Source organism: Lepidochelys olivacea (assembly GCF_965140295.1).
Source record: "Lepidochelys olivacea isolate rLepOli2 genome assembly, chromosome: 1".
NCBI lineage: Eukaryota > Metazoa > Chordata > Testudines > Cheloniidae > Lepidochelys > Lepidochelys olivacea.
This window is the reverse complement of record NC_140411.1, coordinates 122012987-122027730: the sequence shown is the minus strand read 5'-3', so window position 1 is coordinate 122027730 and position 14744 is coordinate 122012987. Positions and strand designations below refer to the sequence as shown.

Genomic DNA, 14744 nt, shown 5'->3' with positions numbered 1-14744 from the left:
GGGATAGCCCTTATGTACTTCCAGCAAATGGATGGAAGAGGATCTACATGCCTACTTTTTTGCACCTGCTCCCCCAGAATAACTTGTTATTTGGGGGTGGAAGGAAGTATTGTAGTTGGAGGGCCATCTCTTTATCTTCTTATTAGTCTTTCACTTTCTGGTTCTCATGCAGCACACAAGACTGCAATGTTTCAGTTGTAACACTGAAGGGGAATCTTTAAATCCAAATATACTGTTGGATTTGCAATTTTTCTGCATTTTTTTAATTCATGAGAATTTTTCTCTTAATATTACCTCATATACAAGTTTTACTATTTAATCTTAGATTTTAAGCTATCCCTTCAGCCTTTTAGCCAACCACCAGCTGATTAAAAAAGCTTCCTATAGAATTAAATTAGATGCCATAAATCAGATAAAACAGGGTTGCCGTAAGAGAGTAAAGGATATAAACCCCACTACCTCTAGTTTAGAGATTAATTGTATCAATTTTGCAACAGACAACCTCACAAGCTTGAGCCTCCTGGATATTTTATTCATCCCTAAAGCTGTGCTTCGGCATCCTACTACTACCACCGAATCATCACACTACCCCATCTCTGTTTTCTTGTTTCACAAATACCTGGTCAGGTCTCCCATCAGTCAGAAGATAAATGGCTTGAATGTCACTATCAGCAAGCGCAATTTGAAGTGCTTTGAGCGTATTTGTGGAACTGCCAACCTAAAAACCCAAATGAGAGGGGGGGGAGGATACACAAAATACTGTTACACTGCTAAAAATAGACCATCAGCTCTTTTCTAGCAATTACAGGAGCAAATTCATGATAAAGCAGTGACACGGTGTAAATTACATGTTGAGCGTCAGCTGGTCAGAAATTTGATGGAAGTGGTAATAGTAAAATTTGCACTAATTCAGTATTCAATGGCTGTGCAAATAAGTATAACTTAGATATCAAGGGACTGGAAGAGAGGGTTTCTTACCTTGTGCAGTAACTGAGGTTCTTCAAAATGGGTGTCCCTATGGGTGCTCCACTTTAGGCGAATCTGCGTCCCTATGCCTGCGATCGGAGACTTTCAGTAACAATGCCCGTTTGGGCCGCACATGCTCTCTCCCAGTCGTAAGCCACTCCTGGCAGCTACATAGCGTTGTGCAACCAAACCGCCCTCAGTTTCTTCTCCACCATAGAGTGCATCTCTGAACTCCAAAGTAGAGAGGAGGAGGGTGAGTAGTGGATCATCCACAGGGACACCCATCTTGAAGAATCTCAGTTACTGCACAAGGTGAGTAACCGTCTCTTCTTCGAGTGCTATCCCTGTGGATGCTCCACTTTAGTGACTATACAGCAGTGTCCCTTGGTGGAAGGAAGGAGCTTTGCAAATGAGGATAAGACAGAGTCCTAACAGAGCATTCGAGGTCAACTTGTTGTTCAGTTGGGTAGTGCTCCATGAACGTGTGGGCTGACGCCCTAGTGGCTGCTTTACAGATGTCTATGATGGGTACATTGTTTAGGAAGGCTATTGAATTGGAGAGTGATCTGGTGGAGTGTGCGATTGCCTGGGGGGTGGGTGGGTTGCAGATCATGTTGGCAGTAGCAAAGGTGAATGCACCCAAAAATCCATTTTGAGAGCCTCTGCTTGGATATGGCAGGTCCTTCAGTCTTTCCATAACGGAAAGGAATAGCTTTGGTGACTTTCTGAAGGGTTTTGTCCTTTCAAGATAGAATGCTGATGCCCGTCTAACATCTAGAGTATGGACCATTGCCTAGTTTGTTCTCATGAGGTTTAGGGAAGAATGATGGATGGTAGACAGGTTGGTTCAAGTGGAATGAGGAAAGCATTTTAGGTAGAAATTTAGGATGTGGTCTTACAGTAACCTTGTCTTTGAAAAGGATTGTATATGGGGGGTATGCCAGGAGAGCCCCTAGTTCTCCAACTCGTTGGGAGGTTGTGATGGCAACAAGAAAGGCCACCTTCATCGATAGGTGCACAAGAGAACATGTCACCAAGGGTTCAAATGGGGGACCAGTAAGACAGCATAGTACTAGGTTAAGGTCCCAGGGTTGGGTGGGGGCTTATATTTCAGGATAGAGGTTCCGAATACTCCTGAGGAATCATTTAGTAATAGGATGGATGAAGACTGAGTACCTGTCAACTTCATGACAGAAAGCTGTGATGGCTGCAAGGTGTACTCTAGTGAGCTTGAGGATAGACCTGATTTCTTTAGCTCCAGTATGTAATCTAGTACCAATGGTAAGGGGGAGGTAATATCCATGGTTTGCTTGTTCTGACACCATATGTGGAATCTCTTCCATTTGTGCAGGTAAGTATAATGTGTAGTCTACCTTCTGCTGTTTAATTGTATGTCCCTTACATCTTCCGAACAGGTCATTTCATTGTCCTGGAACCATCGAAGAGCCATGCCTTCAGGTGGAGGATCTCCAAGTTTGGGTGGTGAACCTGACCTGCGTCCTGAGACGGAAGACGTGAAAGAGGGCAAACAGTGAGTGGTGGGCATACCACCATCTTCATCTGGTAAGGGAACCAAGTTTGTCTGGGCCACATGGGAGCTATCAAGATGATTCTGGATTGTTCTGTCTTTATCTTGTATATCACCCTGGATAGGGGGAGCTAAGGGAAAACACGTACAGCAGAGGCACATCCTTTTTGATGAGGAAAGCACTGCCCCAAGATCAGGGCCCCAATCCCGTTCTTGAGCAAAATTGTGGACACTTGGCATTCTGGGCTGTCACAAAAAGGTCTATAGTCAGGAAACCCCAGTGTCTGAATATATTTTCTAGGACCGTGGTGTTTATTTCCCACTCATGGTCCTGAGAGAATTTTCCGCTTAGCGTATCCACTCTGGTGTTCTGACATCCTAGCAGATAAGTAGCTGATATGTGGATATTGTGATGGATGCAGCTCCATAATCTCAGTGCTGTGGTGATTTTGCTTCCTCTTGAAGGTTTATATAAAACATGCAAGCAATGTTGTCCATCAGTACCTTAATGGTCTTGTTCCTGATCAGCGGTAAAAAGCGTGAGCATACATTGCAGACTGCTTGTAGTTCCTGTAGGTTGATGCGTAATGTTTACTCCAAGGGGGACCACCGGTCCGGGATTATGTGGTTGTGCAAGTGTGCTACCCAAACTAACAGAGAAGCATCTGTTGTAAGTATCATTGACAGAGGGGGTTGTGTGAAGGGAACTCGTAGTGGGGTTGAGTCCACCAGTGTAGAGTTTTTGACTGTGAGTGACATCGTAAGACACTTGTTCAGGCTATGTCTGTGCAGAATGTATACCATCCTGAGCCAGCACTGACAATGCATATGTAGCCTGACACACCTTACAACAAACGTGGTTGCTGCCATATGATCTAATAATTGCAGGCAAGTCCTGGCTGATATCTGGAGGCTGTTTTGTACATGACAAACAGATTAACTTGGGTGACAAATCTGTGTAGTGGTAATGAGGCTTTGGGCTCCAGTGCATCAAGGTGGGCCGCAAAGAATTCTAGTTTTTGTTCAGGTGCCAACATTGATTTTTGCATATTTATTTGTAGTTCTAGCTGTGAGAAGAGAGCCATCATCTTTTGAGTAGTTTCAAAGGTGTCTTCCCAGGAGAGGACTTTGAGTAGACAGTCGTCCAAGAAGGGAAATATCATGACCTCTTGCTTGCAGAGGTGGGTTGCCACCAATACGAGAACCTTGGAGAACACCCAGGGAGCTGTAGAGACGCCAAAAGGCAGTACTTTGTACTGGTAGTGATCTTGTCCCAGAACAAATACGAGGAATCTCCTGTGTGATGGGTGTATGGTGATATGAAAATATACATCTTGGAGGTCAAGGGCTGAGAACCAGTCCTCCTGTTACAGTGCTGGGATTATCATTGCTAGCATGACCATCCTGAACCACTGAACCTTCACGAACTTGTTGAGTTTCCTTAGGTCAAGAATGGGCCTCCATCCCCAAGTCTTTTTCTGGGTTAAGAAGTAATGGGAATAAAAACCCTTCCCTTTATATTGTGTCAATACTGATTCTATTTCCTGTTGTAGAAGGTGCTTGTGAGAAGGGTCCCTGAGGAACAGGGAGGGAGAGCAGTGAGGAGGGAAGGAGGTAAACTGAATTGAGTAACCAGTGTTGAAAATTTCTAATACCCAATTTGTCCGAGGTGATGGTCTGTCATACTGGGTGGAATGGGGACTGAGGACCACTGAAAGGATGGACGGTTGTTGATGGTTTCAGCACTTGGAAATGGGGGAGGCATCTCAGGCCCTCGACCAAACACTCAAAATTGCAGTTTCCAGGAGGGTTGTTGGGATGTTGATGGCTGAGTTGGGAGTGGTCTGCGTCTATGTAGGCCTCTGTCTACATCAGGAGTGGGCAAACTATGTCCCACGGGCCTGCACCCCAAACGCCTGCTGCACCCCGCACCCCTTCTGCACCCTGCACCCCAACCCCCTGCCCTGAGCCCCCTGCAGCACCCCTCCTGCACCCCAACCACCTGCCCTGAGCCCCCTCCTGCACCCCACACCTCTCCGAGCCTCCCTGCACCCAGCACCCCTCCTGCACCCTAACCCCCTGCCCTCGGGCCAAAACGTGTGCCCATCCCACCCCCTCCACACCCTGCACTCCCTCCCACACCCCAACCCCCTTCCTCAGCCCTACATTCATGGCCCTGCACGCAATTTCCCTACCCAGATATGGCCCTCAGGCCAAAAAGTTTGCCTACCCCGGTCTACATTTTTGTGGGTCATATTGTCTCTGTGGTTGGACGTATGGTGCAGGCCCTGTTCATTGTGCTGAGTGGTATTTCCCTGGCTTCCTTCTTGGTGCAGATGTGTGAATGCCTAAAGACGAAGAGTTCTCCTAGTATTTTTTAGGGCGTGGAGGGATTCATCAGTCTTGGCTGCGAACAATTTCAAGCCCTCAAAGGGAAGATCAACCGTAGATTACACTTTTCAGAAACCCAGAGAGGTGGAGACAAGAAGCCTGTTGCATAACTCTGGCTATAGCAATGGATCATGCCACTGTGTCTGATGCATGCAACAAAGCTTGAAAGGCTATCCATGCAAGAAGGTGACCCTCCAAGATGAGTGCTTTGAATTGTTTTGGGTTGTTTTTTTTTTTTGTTATCAAGGATGCAATCAATAAACTCAGACATCTTAGAATAATTTGTGTGATTGTATTTGGCCATTAGTGCATCGTAGCTGGCGATTCTGAATTGCAGAGTCACTGACGAATAGGCCTTGTGCCCAAAGAGGTCTAACCACTTCCAGTCTTAGTCATGCGGGGTGGTTCTGAAGTGGTGTTGTCTGCGCCATTCATTTATGGACTCTACCACAAAGAAATTCGGTGAGGCATGTGAAAACAAAAAATCCAGATCATTAGAGGGAACTTAGTCATTCTTCTCCGCTCTCTTACAAGTGGGCGGTATTGTTGGGTAGTCTGCCAGATGGTTTTTGCTGGATCTAGGAGTGCCTCATTTATGTCTCATTTGAGTGCCTCATGAGGAGTGCCTCATTTGAGTGCCTCAAAGCGCAATCTCTGATGAGGTTGATGTTTGCAAAGTGTCCAACAGCTTGTGTTGAGACTCTGCAACTTCTTCCAAGGGTGTCCTGAGCGAGTCAGCAATCCTTTTAAATAGCTCCTAGAATGGTTTAAAGTTATTAGCTGTTGTAGGTAGTGGAGGCATGATGGCTTTGTCTGGAGAAGATGAAGAGATATTGGTTGGTGGGGTGACTTCTGTTGAAACACATCTTTTAATTGCCCATGGCTGGGCGGATGTTACCAGTACCAATGAGAATTCAGAAACCAATATGCTTCATGCACAGTAATTTATTTGAGGAAGAATCACACAAGCAGTTAAGGTTATACAGTACACATCTTTTCCTATAAGCCTCAGCTCCCCATGCATACATCCTCAGTAACTATGTTATCTCTGCACAGTATCCTAATTGTCAAACAAAGCAGATATATCTACCAATTCTAGATGGAGACTTCTTCTCTTCTCTTCTTTTCCCTCTCAGGTACTTGGTCTGTCAAACATTCCCAAAGCAGGGCCTAGGTCACCCTGAGCCCTTCTAGAATTCCACAAAGGTCCCTCAAAGCGGAGTCTAGGTTACCCTGGGGACTTTGTCTCACAGTCTCGAACCTCTTCAGATATTAATTGGGGAACTAATCTAATTAATTTACTTTGCTTAGCATTTATATCTTTTGCTCTCAAAAGAGTCACACGTCCCAGAAATATGCCTTGTGAGCGTTTATTACTGGTATACTCTAATTAATATTTCGGAAGGGACTGCGAAGCAGACACCGACACAGACCAAAGCTCAATCATTATTTACCTTCTCATCAATCATTCACTTAAGCTCTCAGAGTGATGCCATCAGAAGTAGTCACTTTGACCCAGGTCAGCTTGTGCCAAGCCCACTGATCACAGGATATTACGTTTTCTTTACTTTGTGAGCTTGTCCCTGCTGCTATTCCAAAGTTTGGTGTAGAAATATACATACAGATCGAGCCATTATTAACCATTTCAGTGCAGTTCCAGCACCTTCAGTGATTTTACATCATTTATCTAATGCTAAGAGAATCCTGCTCCCAGAATCCTCTAGCAAGTTCAGACATACCAAGCCATACCACTCATGCTTGCCACATTCATTCGTATCAGTCACAGCAATTCAACATAATTTGGCACCAGCCCAACAACTTCCTAATCCAAAATCTCCTCGTGCTCTTCCAAAGTCTTCTCCAAAGGCTCAGAGGGACCACCTACCAAGGCTGATGGGGAGCATCCCAGTCTCTCCCTGTGAATGCTAGGAGACCTAGAACATTGTTGCCGGTACACAGCCCATGGATCCCAATAAGGCCATTGCATCAGGATGATATCCGGGTTGTTCTGGTGGACCGGGTCTTGTGGTTGCCAAAATGGGTGAAGAGTGGTGTGAGGAGTAAATGTCCCCTTTCTCATCATCACCCTCCTCACTGGAAAAGGGTGGGACCAATCCGGATGGTGGTGAAAACTGACACAGTACCGAGTATGCCGGAATAACGTCGGTACCTAGAAGGGGAGATGCCGGTGTTGCAAAGACTAGCAAGTCTTTATGGAAAAGGAATTCTTGCGAGACTGTGAGCATCGGTACCGAAGAGGACGTTTTCGGTAGTGCCGCTGTAGTTGCCGGTACCGATGTGGCTGTGCTATGTGCTGAGCTGCTCAGTGCAGGATGTTTAACTGGCTCAGTCGGTACCCCATTGCCACTCCTCTCAGAAATTGCCCACTTAGGGTCTTTGGCTTTCGCAGTACCTGCAGAACTGGAGGATCCCACCAACACTCAGGTCACTGGTGGCCAACTTGTGGCCTGCGGGCCGCATGCAGCCCATCAGGGTAATCTGATTGCGGGCAGTGAGACATTTTACTGACGTTGACCATCCACAGCCACAGCCCCCTGCAGCTCCCAGTGGCCACGGTTCACCGTTCCCAGCCAATGGGAGCTGCGGGAAGCAGCACCCACCATGTCCCTGCAGCTCACCACTTGCCGCAGCTCCCATTGGAGTATATGTAGTGCTCCAGTATATGTATATGTAGTTTTTTTGGGAGCAGTATACACAGCCACTAATATTAGGGGCATGTCAATCCTAAATACATCATGTTTAAATTGTTCATCTTTTGGTTCTTTTGTTTTTGACCTAATTTGAAATAAACAAAATATGCTCTAGCACATCATGGAAAAACAGATTTGCTTGGTAATCCAAGTGATGTGAAGAAAACACTTGAAGTTGTCCCATCTAGTTTTCCATCATCTCAAGAACTCTGAAGCAGTACTGTATTCAACACATCACTGATATTTTTATCTGTTAGTTTTAGCAAATTTGACATACCTCGTATATGATACTGTTATCATCCCATATGATATAAGTGTTGCCACTTGTAAGGGAATTTTCCAAGAACTGTTACTGTTTTACAGGCCTGTCTCCTTTTAAACACCCCCCCAAGGGGATCCAAGTGCATTACATGATATCAAAGAATTTGTTTTGATTAATATTCCTAGTGATTTGCTGTTCTCTTTAACTTTCTTCTTAAAGCCACCTTCTGATCTTAAGACTTACACACATGCTCTTTTAAATATACTGCAGGTCAGCAACAGATGTCATGCGTGGCAGTAGTTTGAAAAGCACAGGGAATTGCACAAGAACAAAAAGATGTAGAGCTGAGTGCATGACAGGAAATTCATAAAGACACCCACTTAGCCAGCTCTACTGAATAACAAAGAAAATGGGTGTTCCTCATTGACTGGCTGAAATTATGCCAAATGGATGCCTTTTCAAGGTATTCCCAGTCTTGCATGATATTGTACTGCATACCTGGCTTAAGTAAAGCAGTGCTTTATTTCCAGGGACTGGAGGAAGCCCAGAAAATTCAATTTCATACTCATTAAACTATCTGTTCCCTGATTCTAAACATTCAGTAACTCCCTACCCAGAGCTTAGCAATGTTCCCCCTCCCCTCTATATTATTCTGTGATTTCTTGCCATTTACAAAATATATTAAGACATTCTCTTTATATTAGTTCACAGCTTCAAAATCCTTATGTGGCTTCTTCACCTTGCCCACTCCTCACTCCCAGGAACTCCACAAATAAATCACTGGACTAGGAGATATAAAGAATTTTAGTATCATAAACACATGCTTTTCCTGTTATATAATAAATAACCAATATAAAACACTGTTAAAAGACTATCCCTGATCTGAGGCTCCAACACTCTGTCTCTCAGCTCCACTAAAATCAAATACAAACTCTATATAACTACTGAATATGAGTGCCTTCTAGAACGCCTCATGGTCACACTTGCCACATTATTAGTTAAATTAACTCAATTAACTGAATAATATTATACAAATAGGGGATGTAAATGTAACTTAGCTCATACATGCTTCTTGATATGTTTCTCTCTATTTTACCTCCAGTTCTTTTATCCAAAGCCAAGCATCTTGCAAATTCTCTTCATTAACTTCAGCAAGTTTCTCTTGCCAAGCTACTGCTTGAGCATCAAATTTCACAAAGTTAAATCTGCTTTTGTGTCTCAGTTGTTCCTGTAAGAGATAGTCAGTTGCATTTTTCTCAATATTAAAAGAAAAAAAAAGACCAACCCATGTTACGTTGGGAGAGAAACATCAACAAGAGTAGTTTTCATTCATGTATAATTGGTAGTATAATCCCAATAAATAATGACAAGTATTCTTTATACATATATGTTAGGTGGGAGATAGTAGCATCACCTATTATTAAGTTTCCCTGACATTTCCCATTATAAGATCCTTCAGTTGCTTATAATTTTGTCATGAATGACTATGAATTGCCACTTTGAATGACACTAAATAGCCATTGGGCCAGGGAAAGAGAGTGAGAATGACTCTATAGTCTGGTATTTAGGGCATTTACCTAGGGTGTGGGAGACCCAAGTTCTAATCCCTTTTCTCATCAGGCACAGGGGGGAATTAAACATGGGTAAAGTGAAATGACAAGTCAGTCATGGATTCCGTGATTTTATGTGACCTCCACAACGGCAGCCTCACACCACGGGGCTCAGACTTCTGCGATTTATTGTTTATTGCCCACGTCCTGCTTGTGACTTTTACTAAAAAATTTTGCTTTTGTCAAAATGCCTTGAAAGTCCAAAAGAAATTTTACAGGTTTAAATGAAATGTTTCATTTCAACATTACCAAAATGTTTTTTTCTTTCAGTTTGGTCAAAACTATTCAGTGAACTCAACACAAATTCACAAACTATTCTGGTTAACCCAAAAATGCATTTTTTGGTGAATACATTATTTGTCCCCAAAATGTCACCCAGCTCTAGTTACAAGCCTTTGGAAAAATCACAATTCACACGTGCTCAGTAGAGAGTGTTGCTAAAATCTCCAAAGATTCCATCCGCAGAGGGCATGCTCCAGCCTAGGGCGAAGCAGGACTTCTCTACAACTGCTGCTCTCTGCTGCTGCTGCTGGCCGAGATTGGGCACCTGAACTGACAGCATTTTCAGGAAAATCACATGTTTTTGCAAAACATTCCATTTCTTTAAAAATGGCTACCAATTTTAACTGAAAACAATGTGGAGGGAAAAAAAGCTCCAATCAGCTCTAAGTGCTAGTACTGCTACACATACCAAGTTTCGGGAGTCCCCATTTTATCTAACCTGAATGAGCTGAAATATTTTCTCCTTCACAAGTGGAAGTTTGTCCCTCATAGACTGAGATGTATCAATGAGAATATAGATGTGATCTTCAAGCACATTCCCAAAGAGTCCTCTGCTCCCTCGCTGGAGCCATTTAACCCTAGGGGGAGGGGAAAAAAAGTCACCTGGACATGGTGTGAAAGGCAACATCTCAATAATCTTTTGGAGACAGGCAGGAAGCATAAAGCAATATGGTAACATTAAAGCCTAAATAATCTGCTAGATTGAACCATCTGTCCCTGTGAGCGACCAAGCTGTTCCTACTGCTCAGTGACTTTACTCCAGACCCAATTCAGGAAAGCACTTAAACACGTGATAAAATCCATCCCCATTCAGGGAAACACTTAGGGCCCTGATTTAGTAAGAAACCTAAGCGCTTAAAACAACTTTAATGTTAGGCTCATGTTTAAATTCCTTACTGAACAGGAGCCTTAACCACATGCTTAATTTTTAATTAACTGGATTTAAGCACAGGCTTAAAAGTTAAATGTGTGCTTGAGTGCTTTCCTGAACAGAATTATTGTCCTGATTCAGAGCCCCGAACCAGTTCCACTTTAGGTTCCTCTGGAGAGCTGTAACTACCTGCGTGTATTGCAGTGTGGGATATTAACGAACAGTACAGCAGCTCTGAGATAAAGATTACTCACCTCTATACAAGTTAAAAGAGAATGATGCCATAAAAAAATAAAAGAATCATGTCACATTTGCAGCTGAATGACATTTTCTCATGAAGTATTTCACAAAAACATGTGATGTACTCTACCAAGGTTTCACGACAAATGGACAAGCCATTTAAAATAGAAAATTTATGCTGATGTTCTCGGATTTGAAATATAAAATCCTGGACTCTCAAATCTTTCCTGCTTTCACTGGCATGTGAATTTAAACTGGAAGAAGAAGAAGATAGGATAAACCAAGGAAAAATAACAAAACCCTGGATGTTGCTAAATATATTCAGGCACTGATACCATTGGTGGGAAGAAACATAAAAAACTATAAAGAGAAATGCTTGAACATAATTGTTTCTGTTACAATGAGAGCAATTCCTAACAGACAAATATTATAAGAGCCAGGTTATGCCTATTAATTGCATGCCTGAGCTCTGGGTGAGGCAGAGCCGCACTGCATCAGCAGACGCTCTGGGAATGATTATGCTTGAGAGAAGCAAAAGGCCTCTTGGAGCTCCTGGGGAGCTCCACTGCTGAGCCACCCCTAGGATTGAGCACCATGTTCTCCTCTCAATGGCCAGCCAGCAGATCTAGTTAGGGTGGACAGGAGGGTGTGACAATCAGGGTCCAGACATCCCAATGGGGGTACAAAGGATCTGAACACCAAATAATAAGCAATTGAATCAAATGGTTGTATACAATGTTATTGTGTATAAATATATGTCAAAAAAAGGTCTTCTATGAAAGCCTGTAGTGTTCTGACATTGATGGTCATTAGGAGAGGTGTTTACAAGTTATGGCTATGAATATAAGTATGTATATATGTTGAGAACATTGTAACTGTGGTACAACCACAGCAACACAACAAAGCCCTGGCTGGGATGATTTAGTTGGGGATTGGTCCTGCTTTGAGCAGGGGGTTGGACTAGATGACCTCCTGAGGTCCCTTCCAACCCTGATATTCTATGATTCTATGAACACATCACAACAGAGGGATGAAGCAATCAGGCAGGAAGGACACTGTCCATACCAGTTGTTCATACAAAACTAATTTCAAGTACCCATGCATTGCCCAGCCAGCAAAAGAAAATAGTGGAATTAATTGAGAAACATTGAAACAACTTGAAATTGAAATGAAAACCCCAGTCTTGGAAAACTAAGAGAGAAGGGAATTTCCTCCATCATGTATCACCAGAATCTGAGAGAAAGAAAAAAAAATCTGCAAATCCTCAAAAGAGAGAGGGTTTGAAGTGAAGGACATCCAAAAACTGAGAGCCAGCATCTACGCAGGGTGCTGTCCATGGAACACTGGATCCCTCTCTATGACAGGGGCACACTGTGAAACTGTTCAGAGTCAGTAGGTAACTTATACTAGAAAAGGGAATTTAGCTAATATAGAAGTAGAAAGCCTGAGATTGACCTTTATGTTTATTTTCTGTGTGACTTGTATGTGTTTGCTTTTCCTCACAATTTTGTCTTTGAATCTCTGATTTTTCTATTAAATAAACCTTCTGTTTCATTCTACTCCAAACAGGTCTCTGTTGTGCAAACTGCCTGGAGTGTGTGTGTCAAAGTGAACTGATAACAGGGGTCAGTTTTCACTCCTTCAGGGGTGACATATCAGAGGGGAAAAGTCCAAGTGTCTGGTAGTTAAGAACTCGGGGAGATGGATTTGGGGAGAGCTGGGACTAGACGCGCTGTTGGGGGCACGCTGCAAAGAGTAACCAGGCTCTGAGTCATAGCTGCATACTATTAAGGCACCCAAGATTACAGGACAGGTGTTGGACAGAATCCATTACTAATTAAGTGATTCCCAAAATGTCCCAGAGGGCCATAGCCTAACCCCCTCTCCACCCTCTTTTTTGGAGTGGGTACTAACTGGGAGCAATCTGTCCTCGGAAGTACACAGGGATTACAATTGTTGCTGGCTCCTCTACAAGGAGATACTTGTGATTCTCAGATGGAAGGTGCTATATATGTGCAAACAATTTTGAATTATGATCTATCTTACTTAATATTTATTATTGTAGCATCTGATTTGAACAAGAAACTTCCAGCTCATAGATAAATGGAGTAAATGCCAATCTACTTTCATTGTAAATTCTAAAAGTACCTTGGTACCTTTTACTAAAAGACAATTTTTCAACTTCCTACATCAATGCTCCTCAGTGATCAATAACAGGCATTCATACACTCCTGGTTGCAGAAAATGGACTATTTTTCCTTCCACTCAAACAGAAGAATGCAAGGTTACAAAACTGTGTTCAATCCATCCATCAGTCTTTCCTAGTAAATGAATACTAAGAGGTCCTACCCATAAAGGTCCAACTTCTTTATAATTTTTATTGCATGTTTACTAGCCGCTTCTGTCTACCATGGCTGTAAACTTTAAACATTTCTGCATTAGAGTACAGATCTGAACAGATTTCATTTGAAACCAAACTAACCTTCTTTCCATTAGTCCAAGCGCATTCTTCATTCTCTCTTCATACTGCCTGTACTTCTCAGTAGAGACATACACATGAACCACAGACCCATCTTTCCAGTAAGTGTGCACAAATTTATCACAGTATTTTGCATGGATTATTTTCTTATTCGTCTCCTACAGGAGCAAGGAATTATGAATGATATATTTTAAAATGTGATCTTTGCAATATGCTGTAACAACATTTGGAAAATACACTTAAAAGGCAGGGATCTACGCCTGCTGCAACTGCATAGCTGCAGAAGTAGCCACAGATTATAAACCTGCTGAGGACATTAGCTCCTTATATGAAATCAGTAGAAACTGTTTCCCTGTCCTCCTTGGCCTGCTCTTAGCTAGAAAGAACAGGAGAAGAAGTATAGAGAAAAGTGTTCTAGTGGATCTGGGGAAGAGCAAGCAAAACACAGAATAATCCAACCCTTCACACTTTGCTTTAAAACCCAGTACTATGAGAGCACTTGGGGCCTCTACATCTCCTAGACCATGTGGAACAGAGAAGAAACTGACAAACATTCCTTTGCCCCATTCCACGGAGTCAGAAAGATGAGGAAAAACAAGTTGTTGCTGAAACCATCCCTCCATCCTTCGCAGCAGATTACATGATGAATGGGGGAGGATAGGCAAAGCTGTCCTTTCAGGGCAAAGAGAGGGTCACTTCCACTCCATTTCACTTATGAACCTCTTCATCCTGTTCCATTAACAAGCTTTTATTATAATCCTCCAAATAAGAATGGGGTTACAAACAGACCACATGCTGTACAAAAGGCTCATCTATAAAGTTTCATTGTAAGTCTGAAAAGCAGAAAGAAGCTGAAAAGGACACAGCATTCGAGGGAATCTTAGCAGTACTTACAGCATCAGTTTGTAAAGATTCATCCTCTGGTTTGGCTTTTATGTCAACCACCCCATCAGCGTGCCGAAAAGTACAGTCAGCAAGTGCTTCATACAACGTCAGCTTCTGAGCTTTCAAGCCATTCTTCTGCAACCACTCCTTAGAATTTATATAATCCTCAGGTTTTGGCTCAGGCACTGGAGGATCAGTTTTGGTTGCTGATTTGAAAATATACATAACTAGTTGTACTTAACATAATTCACCAAAGAGTTTCTGTAAGCTATTACAAAAGAAGACTGATATAAGGATAGGTGGGCCAAAATTTACAAACCTAAGGCCAACCTCGGACTCCTAACTCCCCATTTATATACCTAAATAAAGAGTCTGATTTTCAAAAGTGTAGACCATCCAACAAACCCTACTGAAGCCAGCTGGAGCTGCGGGATGCCCAGGACTTTACAAATGAGGCCAGCAATTTCATTGCCTAAGTATGGATTTAGGAGGCTAACTTTAGGCAACTATTTTTGAGAA

At 42.8% G+C, this 14744-nt stretch overlaps 1 protein-coding gene across 1 annotated transcript in view; it reads right to left on the bottom strand.

Moving 5' to 3' along the window:
* VWA3B (von Willebrand factor A domain containing 3B) overlaps nucleotides 1–14744 on the bottom strand; it is a 113378-nt gene that overhangs the window by 62718 nt on the left and 35916 nt on the right. Inside the window, exons 10-14 of the mRNA XM_084650429.1 lie at nucleotides 14235–14431; nucleotides 13344–13498; nucleotides 10190–10328; nucleotides 8955–9086; nucleotides 620–718 (exon numbers count right to left, since the gene is read on the bottom strand). Of these exons, the coding sequence (XP_084506555.1) occupies nucleotides 620–718; nucleotides 8955–9086; nucleotides 10190–10328; nucleotides 13344–13498; nucleotides 14235–14431 (722 nt within the window). The remainder of the gene's footprint in view (nucleotides 1–619; nucleotides 719–8954; nucleotides 9087–10189; nucleotides 10329–13343; nucleotides 13499–14234; nucleotides 14432–14744) is intronic.